The 10,785-nt window shown below is 42.4% G+C and overlaps 1 protein-coding gene across 1 annotated transcript; it reads right to left on the bottom strand.

Annotated features, from left to right (window-relative positions):
- Positions 1–2,299: 2,299 nt before the first annotated feature.
- On the bottom strand, positions 2,300–9,520 carry tbx3 (T-box 3). The gene is made up of 7 exons (XM_022767013.1): positions 9,129–9,520; positions 7,708–7,975; positions 6,999–7,145; positions 5,855–5,931; positions 5,109–5,266; positions 3,838–4,481; positions 2,300–2,746 (listed from the first exon to the last, which is right to left on the bottom strand). The coding sequence occupies exons 1-7, from the start codon at positions 9,518–9,520 to the stop codon at positions 2,300–2,302; spliced, it is 2,133 nt and encodes a 710-aa protein (XP_022622734.1).
- Between the last annotated feature and the right edge of the window lie 1,265 nt (positions 9,521–10,785).

The following is a 10,785-nucleotide window of genomic DNA, read 5'->3' as shown; positions in this document are numbered from 1 at the left end:
AACTCATGACTCGAGGTGCAATAGAAAGGGTAATCAAGGGATGACATAGCCTTTCCAGATTTCTCTCTGGCGGCGGAGACGCACGCACCTCTTCAGTGGACGATGAAGGCCCGTCCGTGGGGTCAGATTTCGAAAACGTGATGCACGAGGGGAATTGTCACGTTTGGTGACTCCAACTTACTATTTGGAAAAAAAAATAAAAATCACACAAAATAAAATAAATAAAAAATATTGTCCATATTACCTCCATATGTAGTTTTTTTTTTAAATATATATAACTTCCAAGTAAATTTCAGGATTTTTAATCTTTTCTATCTCTATCTTATTATATGGGATGTATCTTACCTTGCAACTGACGCCAATGGGACCAATAAATGATTTGAAAAAACAAACAAAAAAAGAACCACTCAGTTATAACTATAGCGCGTGGGCTCTTGTCCAGGTAGGAATCCCAGGTATAGGTCTCTGGGGGTGGAGAGGGCCTTTGGGGTCTTTCACTCTCTGAACACAGCGTGGACACGTAGTTTACTGAGGTGGAGTACAGGTCTAAGTGGGCAAAGAGACGTCTCTCACCTCCAGGCAAACAGGAACTGTGGCCAACACTGGCCAGAGGTTTTTTTTTATTTTTTTTTTTTACAAGATGTAAGGTTAGCCTCGTTCAGTGTCAGCCTTAAATCAGCTCATTTAATATGGTAAAAGTGACAGATTCTGTCGTCAGAATTAGCTCCCATCTATAACGGGGATCAAGCGAGGGACACACACTAAGAAAGGGCATTTCAATATTTTATTGAAACTTTCAAGAACACGATGTTGATGTTGTAAACTAGACATAACTCCAATACAACATAACCCACTGACAACTTAAGAAACACAAAAGAAACCTTCATATTTTTCGATTATGCGGCACTTTTATGATCAGGTTCGCAACATAGGCCTATTTTTTTTTTATTAACACCAGAAAAATAGTCCACTTTTGTCACACTTCAACGACACCTCTTTTTGCTCTTCTTAAAAATTAAAAAAAAATTAAAAAAAAAAAGAAAAGAGAAAAAGAATATCTTTTTCAAGCCATTGGTGCAGTGCGTTGTCGCTTTTTCATTCGTTTTAAACAGTAGCACTTCACACACGGGGACAACAAGTGAAAATACAATGGCACATGAGTGTGAATAACTATCGGTGGATATTTGGGGAGGAATAAAGTCCATATTTTAAGAAGGGGGGGGGGGGTATAAATGCAGATGGCAACAAAAGGATAATAGCCCACAAACTATCTTTACACAGGTATATCGACAATAAATTAAGAACAGATCCCTAGAAACAAACTACTCCGTTGTATTTACACGCAATAACAATATGAAATAATTACATAAATATTTTATATATCCCTATGTACACCTATAATCAATACTACCTTTCTTTTTTTTTTTTAGTATTTACTTGAAATTTCTGCTTCCCTTTGCCTGTTGGACATTTGGGCTAAATTGCGCATGCTTGGGCCATGGATCTGTCCCAGAGCACCAGTCCTACTCTGATTTTAAAATGGCATGAAGACAAACAAATTTTGTTTTTTTAAAAAAAAAAAAAAAAAAAAAATTAAAAAGATAAGCTAATTAAAGGGAGTGTGTTAATTATACTCAAAACAAGATTATTTTCCACACTTTAAGTTTCAATTTTTAGTGTTTAAAATAACATTCGTTGGGGTTTTAGGGGGGCATGCAACATTTGGCCGATCTATCAATTGATAGTGTAGAACAAAAAAATACAGCAGTCTTTTTTTTTTTTTTCTTTTTAAAGGTAGATTAAACGGTAGTGAATTCAAATAAGTCAAATCAATTCAGAGTGCATATTAAAACACATTTCTCCTCGTGTACAATAAAGTTAGGAGACAGGACACAGCAGCAACTTCTCCTAAATCTGTAAGTCACACCCATGCCAACGTTTTCAGTTTCAATACTTGTACGGTATTCAAATGACAGGATAAAAGTGTTGTTTAATTTAACAAAAAAAGAGAGAGGAAAAAATAAAGAAAAACATATACATATCAGATGTGTATTAACCAAAGTGCATTTCAGAAACTAAAACGTCCAACAGTTCATGTTTTTTTTTTTTTTGTAGTTTTTTTTTCTTTTTAAAACCTGCATGAATCTACAAGAGTATCTCCCTACTGTTAATGTCTTCCTCAACACTTCACTTTTCATGACAACAACGAAACGAGAAGCAGGTGGTGTGTTTTTTAAGAAAAAAAAAAAAAAAAAAAAAAAAAACTAAAAAAAAAAAAAAAAAAAAAAAAAAACAACTCCTAGGGGGACCCGCTCCGTGGCCTGTCCTGATTTGAGTCCAGTCCACTGACCAGGCGCTGGATGCTCTGCAGCTCGTTGGCGGCGTCCTTCTCCGTGCAAGTTTTTGGGGACATGGAAACCGAGCCGGAGGATATGGTGGACGAGTGGCTGGTCACCTCCGATGTGGAATCCAGGGTGACAGCAGACACTGGGCTGGCTGGGACAATGCCGTCCCCTTTCAGCTCGCTCCCGCTGCCGGCCATGGAGGGCATGGCGGTGGTGAGCAGGGTGCTGTCCGGTACCGTCATGGGGAGGGAGTAAGGGCTGTACCTGAGTCGGGGGCGCACTGCGTTCAGGAAGGGGTGTCGGTGCACCGACGAGGAAGCGGCGGATGAGGCCGCCGCGGCTGCTGCCATGTACGTGTAGGGATAGGGGAACAAACCGCCAAACGGAGACATGGCGATGCCCTGTGGAGAAATGGAGAAGCTGAGTGTGAGCCACAGGACTGGCGTTATAGACACCTAATGCTATCACACAGCTGCAGACACTTCGGTGTGCTATTAAAAACGCGCAGGAAAGGGAGAAATAGAGCGGTTATGCATGGTGATGAACAGTTCTACCAAACCCCTGCATGGTGGAGCAAATGCGTGAAAAGCCTCAAAATGCTTCAGGCATTCCTTGTGCTTTACTTTCACTGTCCTCAGTAAAGATTTTTGTCATACATAATAGGGTTAGTAATGCATCGTTACAAAGCTAAAGGCACTGTCTGACACTTGGGCAATACAGTCTCAGTCTGTCGTTTCTTCAAATGCTTCTATTCACACAGGTTTTTAATCCCCCCCCCCCCCCCCCCCCACCACTAATCTGGTCCTAACAAAATATTCTGCAGCAAAACTTTACCACCCGGCATGTAAACAGCTTTGGTGCTTGTTCAAGAATTTGCAATGCAAATAAAAATTCCTAATATGCTGTAATCAAACAAGAGACGCTGCAGCTGTAACACTTGTTTTTACAATAAATGGAAAAAGACAAATTTGTTGTCTATTAAAACATAATGTTGTTTCCCTCTCTGAGCCAATGAGGCATTTTAATACTCGCCATTGTGGCTCTGAAACGCACTTAATGAGCTCAAATCAAAAAGGCTGCCTGACACCTCGAGCTGTTTGCAAGGTGGTCTCTGTCTGTCTGTCTGTTTTCCTTAACGAGTGTTCGTCAGGCTAATATCTGTAACAACAATGCCAGGGTGGAAGAGAAAGGTAACATAACGCGTTCTCTAATAGCTTAGTCAGCCAAAAATGTTGCTGTCCAACTTCACTCTGAATGCTGGCCCATTTGGCAGTAACACAAAATAAACAAACGCACACTCTCTCTTTCTTTCTCACACTTATGTTTAAAAAACACAAATAAAGGAGATGGGGGAGACAAAGGCATTTCTACATCAGACATAGACCTACTAAATCTGGCATATAGGCCTCCACAGTCTATAGTCTGCTCAATAAACCCAACGTGCTCTACGCAAAGCTGCGTGTAGGCCTAAGCCCAAGAAAACAGGTTTTACCTGTGATGCCAAGACATGTTGCTGCAGATGAAAGGGCAGGCCTGGTGCTCCCGTCAAGCTTTGCGGTGATGATGCCATGCTAGTTGTGTCCATGGTGTTCACCCCTCCCGTGGACACAGCTGCCAATAGGGGTCCCATGCCCGCGGCCATGTTTGAGAATGCACCTCCCATGTTAAACTGACTGGGGTGCAAGAGAAACGGATGCGCGCTCCCTAAGTGATTGAAAAACTGTTGTCCTGTTAGACCTGTTGGAAATCCAAAATTATGCAAGTGGCTGTGGCCTATGTGCGCGCTGTCAGTCTGAACAGTCAAAGGCATGAAACTGTCCTTGCTTATTGACCTGCACTCGTCCGTTTTGGGCTGGTCCAGGCTCGGGCTCTTGACGTCTTCTCCAGAGCGGGTGGTGCTGGAGATGACGGTGATTGGGCTCTGCCGCGAGTCTGCCTGGCTTTTCTCAGTCCTAGGGCCGCTGTCGCGGATCCTGCTGGTAGAGTCACTGTTACTGAAGGGATGCCCCTTAGCTGGGCTCGCCTCATGATCCTTCCCGTCCTCCGTGGTCGTGGAAATCTTGCTGGAGTCCGGACCATCTTTGATGTGTCCATCTTTGCTCTCATCGTCGCTGTCCTCATCGCTGTCGCAGAAATCTGCACAAGTAGGAGGAGGAGGAGAATATCAGTTGTCTTTCTGCACATTGGTGAATCATGAAAACAATAACTCCCATTATCAGCCATGTTGCAGTTGACTCCCAAAGGTGGAAGAAGAAATAGACCTGCAGGGCGCTTTTTGGTGACTGGTATGAACTGGGTCAAATAAAATAAAACGTCCAGCCTATAACGTTTATTTCCCATTGTTTCCAGTTCTACTTGGGAGCATACACATTAAGACATGGCAGTAGTTTTTTTTTTTTTTTTTAAATGCATTTTTATGTAGGATTTTTCCCTAAAATGAATTGAAGCAGACTGATATTCAGCTGATCGTGTCATCACTAGGCATATTCATTTTCCATGATGTTTTATTTAATGTCCATAAGACAGTCAATGCAAATGACTGCTCTATCAATTTCCCCCACTGTGCATGGACTGAAGAAGAGTGATCAGCTAATATTAAAAGCTGTTCATTGGCTGTAACTACTTTACATTCATAAACGTTCCTTTCATTCTGCACATTACACATAGGCTGCCTCGTAAAAATACTTGCCACAATAGAAATTTTACGACCTCTACACACACACACACGGCTTGTGTGACTGACTGTGGGGTCCGTCAGCCTACCTTTCAGGTGTGGGGGGCCCACGGTAGACACGGCAGGGGACGAGGCCTGGCCGAAGCACTTAAAGGAAGCCTGCTCTCCAGAGGAGTCGTCTGAAGCCCCGTTCTCCTTTTTCTGCTGCTCCTCGTATGAACGCATGGATTGCAGAGCCAGCTGTTTCCTGTGCGGGAGTACTCAGGTTATTATAGGTGGTGGCCACAGCTCTCGGGTCAGAAAACAATATCTAGCTACAGCTAGGGATGAATGGTGCGGAAGCTTATTTAGGCTGGAGAGCTGAAACGGTGAAGCCCCTGACTGCAGGACTGACTCACCTATGCGGCGGGTGAGGATATGAAATCCATTACAGTGCCATTGCTTTAGCAGGCCCATATATCTGTATCTATCTTGGCATGTCACACTATCCATTTACCAAGCGTAATGACATTTAAAAAAAAAAAAAAAAAAAAAAAAGTTAAGATTCTGGCAAAATGTGTAATTTAAATTACTGATCATAAAGTCGAATGAAAGCTGTTTCATATACCATAAGTACTAGGCTATTACAGTGAACTCCAGCCTATTACAGTATTTGATTAGAAACTGATTAGATCCAGGCTCCCTGCTGGTTAATCCACCATGATCACTCTCTATCCGCATTCAAAACCCTCAAGACATCTGAAGTTCATTTATTAAAATTATTATTATTAATATTATTATTATTATTATTATTATTATTATTGTTATTTGCAATGCACTTTCCCCTCCATCTCACCTCTTTTCCCGTCTCCCATTGCCCGTGTCACGGAATCCTTTGGCAAATGGATTATGGTCAATTTTCAGCTGGGTTATCTGAAAAGAAAATTACAATGCAAATATTAACAAATGAAATTTCACTTTCCTGTAGAGTTCTCATTCAGTGTGTCTTTTTGTTGCAGTTACAGGTAAAGCCCCAGAGTTGGGACTAGTTTCTGCAAGTTTCCACTACATCAGTATCACTGTCTCAACAGGCTAAGGCTACAGCAGTAACATGGTTTAACATATAAAGAACACAGAAACACAGAGAGCACACGAGGCCTCGTTTTGGCACGTTTTTTTTTCCATGAGAGTGAAATATGCTGCGTTTTCTTTCTTTTCTTTTTTCTTTTTCGGATAAACGTTACTCCCACACCACTTCCTCTCCGGCAGTCTTACCACTGCACAAGGGAGGAGGGGGGTGGTGGTGGTGGTGGTGGTGGTGGTGGTGCCATCGTTTCCCAACGATATCAAAGAGCTGAGAAGATGATTTTCATTATTTTTATGTCTTACAGAGAATAAAATGTTACCATGCAGCGCAGTCTGACACACCCCCCCTCCTTTTTTTTTTCTTTTTCTCCACTCAACCGCACAATGTTGCCCCTCTTCTTTTTCTCATTTCTCAACCTCTAACCCTTTTAGCTTTACACACACACACACACACACACACACACACACACACACACACACACACGTGCACACACACACAGAGAAAGAGAGAGAGTAAGGGAGAGCGAGAGTCTGGATCTGTGCCAAATCCTTTCCACGTGATTAAATATAACCTGTATAACATTCCTCAGAATTATTAATTTCATACCACAGGCTGGTGAATATGGCACCCACTCGCCACATCCCCCCCACCCAACCCACCCACCCAACCAACCCCCCCCACCAAACACACACACACTCACACACACTATGATACACCACTCACACAGGCTCAAACAAATATGACATCTTTCATATTTTATAACAACAAAATGGCGCAGAGCATGAAAGGCAGAGAGGGGAGAAGGGTCTGACAGGGCAATCGGCACAACAAGCTGTAATTTTTTTTTTTTTTTTTTTTTAAAGAAAGTAGGGGACATGTATCGTTAAGCCTGTGGGCATGTAATTGTCCTTACCTTGTCATTTTGATAAGCGGTCACGGCAATGAAATCCGTTTCAGGAAAAACATAAGTCCTGAAGGTGCTGTACGGGAGTTTGAGAATGTCGTTGGCCCTCACAATGTGAAATCGAGGCTGATATTTGTGCATCGAGTTAAGAATGGTCTGCAACACACAACCACAAAAGAAGAAGAAGGGGAAAAAATATTAGCGCAATATTTATGTTACAGTGAGTGTTGTGTGATCGTTAGAGAATACACCCGTACATTAGGCATTTTCTTAAAATGTTAACTTGAATTGTTAATCACAAGGCAAATCATAGGAGGAATTAAATGTAATAAATAATTCTGTATTTAAAAAATGTAATTTTAAAAATCCTGTGGAGGATTTATTTCTTATTTTTTTGGATCAGTTTAACAAAACGTTTACACTCTAAGGCTGGATCTAGGGAAGTCTAATATAGCTTAATATATTCAATTCTAAAAAAAATAAATACAAAATCTCAGGAAAGACCAATGAAATGTTTAATTTTTAAATACTTTTTAAAATACTCTATCTTGATCAGGTCTTCCTTAAAAAAAATCTTAATAATAAATCTTTAATCTCATGGGACTTCCTATGCTTAAATAAAATAAATTGCACATAAAATCACATCCAAAATGATTAACACGTGTGTGTATTAAAAAGTTGATAAATAGGAAAATTGACATACATGAGTTGAACTTACAAATCCATGCTTGTCGGAGATGTTGTTTGTCAGCTTGAGTTTGTGAAAATTGACGACTTTTGACATCCACTGTTCACCAGTAGCCGGACTGTCCGGGTGAATGTACATCCTCTTTGGCATTTCGGGGTCGGCCTTCCCTGCCACCATCCAGCGGGAGTTATGAAATTTGTACCTGCAGTCGTCGGCTGCAACTATATCCATCAAGAGAATGTATTTGGCCTTCTTGTCCAGACCAGTGCACCTCACTTTGAACGGGGGGAACATCCGCCTGTGACGGAGGAAAACAAACGATGAGCACTGGTGCTGGTGGCCAACACAACTATTATTCAACAAAAAAAATGTGTAACATTTTTAGACAGGCATGAATATATATTTTTCGTCTTAAATCGTGCTGTATCCGTTTTGATAAGTTCACTGATGCAGCCAATAGCCTGCTCTTCATTTATCTGCTGAAGATAAGTCAGCCGAAGAAGTGTGTATGAAGAATTTGAGTAAACTCTATAGAAATGTCTTCCTCCTCTGCTGCATCCTCAATTAGGATATAAGACAACATGTTATGGCTATATGCATGGTGTCTTGATATTTAATGCCTTGAAGGCCTACTCTCTCTCTCTCACAAACAAACACACACACACACACACACACACAGACACACACACACACACAGACACACACACACACACAGCAGCCATCTTTGTATACTGTCACTGTGGTGATGACGAAAATAATTTAGTCACAGCTCCACACTCTCTGATGGATTAACCCGCCAAACGTAAAGTTCTGACAAAACCGGGCAGGAAAATTAACAAACAAAGCCTCAGCAAGACACATTTGTATATCTGGGAATTTGCATAGAGATCCACGAAGGTGCTGCTGTAATTTGAGGCTTCATATTAACAACACAGCAGCTACAAATCTAATCCGTTCAAAAAAAAAAAAAAATCTATTTTACAAAATAGGAGACCTAACGACTGCTTTCCCATCATTACAGACCGTGTTTGTGCTCTGACTTTGCAGCCCTGTCTGAACACACAGGAACTCCCAGCTCTAATCTCATTTCTTTTCTTTTTTTTCTATCAAGCTACAAATATATGTCTGGACTACAGACAATTTTTAGGACATGTTTTTTATGTTGCAGTGCAGGCATATCATCGTGCAATAAAATTCACACATGCGTAACAGTTGTTGGACAATTATGCTGCAGTGGAAGTTCAACTCATTCAAATTAAACTAAGAGCAAGGCTCGAGAGCGTTACAGGAAATAAAGATGTTATCCAGATGAACTACAGCGATACAGCTATGTCCAAGTGGCGTGTGTGTAAATAAATGACTATGTATCTATCCATATGAACAACAGGCTTCTCCTTATTGGATGAAATATTATATTTTTGTGATGAACACACAACAAAAATCTATTTCACCTTCCGGATTTTGTGATCACCATCTCGGTGCCTCTCTTGTGGAAGAGTTCCCAAAGCTCCTTGGCTTCCAGGTGAACTTTAGGGTCGTCCTCCACCTCCTCCTCAGGCTCCAGAGTCTTGAGAGGCCTGAGGTGGGCGGCCGCAGCTTGATGCCCCAGCGAGGAGAAGTGGAGGCCGGTCTCCGCGGCTCCCATTAGCTGGTCCATGATCGGCTTTCCCAGGGCGCCCGGCAGAGAGAGGGAGCCGCTGGGAGGGAGAGCCAGGGCCGGGAAGAAAGGAGGCTGGTGACCCAGCATTGCACTCATGGCAAATTCCGGACCCCGGTGAGGTATAAACGGATGATATGCCATACTTGATCCCTGTATGACTGGATCTCTCATCAGGAAGTTCATCCAAGTGCAGGCAATAAATGTAGACGACTGGTTTGGATGTGAAACAATATTTTTAACAACAGTGAAGCCTGTGCACGAGAGGAGCAAATGAAGACAAAATAAAAATAAAAAAAAAAGAGGAAGAAAAAGTAAATCTGAAGTTGGAAAGCTTTGGAAATTCCTCTTTCAGCTCTGTAGAAATAAGCATCCACTTTTCTTTCACGGGGCACTGGGGAATCTCTACAGTCCTTTGCTGAATTTAGATCAAAACTCTGCACAGGGAAATGTGAAAACGTTCTCCATTAATCTTCAGGAGTGCTGCGAGAGCGATTTTCTTCAGAAGTTGACGCGCATCGGACACCTCTCTGTGTCTCGCTGGCTTGCGGACATTAGTCGAATTAAACCAACTCGGGTGAGTCACTTAATTGACTGCAGCGCATTCTTTCTCTTCTGCTTGCTGTTTACAATATCGGCATTCCTGTTAAAATGCGTTCCTTCTTATTGGCTTCAGTCCTGCAGCGAGGGCGACGTGTTGAAATATTTCGATAGCGCCGAATAATCCCCCTGCCTTTACTTGCTCCGGACATGCACCCTCACACGCACACACACACTTTATTCCTCCTCTCTCTTTCGCGCACACACACATTTCAGAGAAAGACGTGTGCAGAGAAAGGAGTCCGCTGACGGCCAGAGAGAGAGAGAGAGAGGGAGAAAGGGAGAGAGAGAGAGAGAGAGAGGTGGTAAGGTCCCAGCTCCGTGATTTTCCTAGCGCCTCTGTGGCCCATAGGGCTTCATACAGTATGGATGTGCCGCATGTTACGAGTAGCAGCGCTCCGTTTGATTGGCTCTTTGACGCTTTCGGACCAATTGTGTGGCTGCGGGGGCGTGGTTTTAACAGGTCGGGTGGAGGGGACAGACTTCAGACTTATAAAAAGGTGTTTGGAAACTCAAAAGGGCTTTGCCGTGAAACACCACCCTGCCTGAGTCAGTGTTGTGTGAATATGTCAACATCGTTATGGAAGTTGCGCTATCGGTCGGTCTGTGAGCCCCAGCGAAGGGGAGAGAGAGAGCAGACGAGCCAAGCCGGAGAACCGGCTCGCTTTGTCGGCGAGATGTTGTGATCTGTTGCGCTGTTGACTTCCTCCTCCTGTCCCACAGCACATTCGTACTGTCACACTTTTGAATGTCGCGAATACGATTTTATTTCATTTATGATATTTATTTTTATGATTAAAGTGTTTAATTCGCGGTCTGCTGATTTTCTTTTTTCTCCCAGAGATTTAACA

Source organism: Seriola dumerili, unplaced genomic scaffold, assembly GCF_002260705.1.
Source record: "Seriola dumerili isolate Sdu_G_001 unplaced genomic scaffold, Sdu_1.0 BDQW01001092.1, whole genome shotgun sequence".
Taxonomy (NCBI): Eukaryota; Metazoa; Chordata; class Actinopteri; order Carangiformes; family Carangidae; genus Seriola; species Seriola dumerili.
The sequence above is the reverse complement of the archived record's forward strand: the minus strand, read 5'-3'. Positions and strand labels throughout refer to the sequence as shown.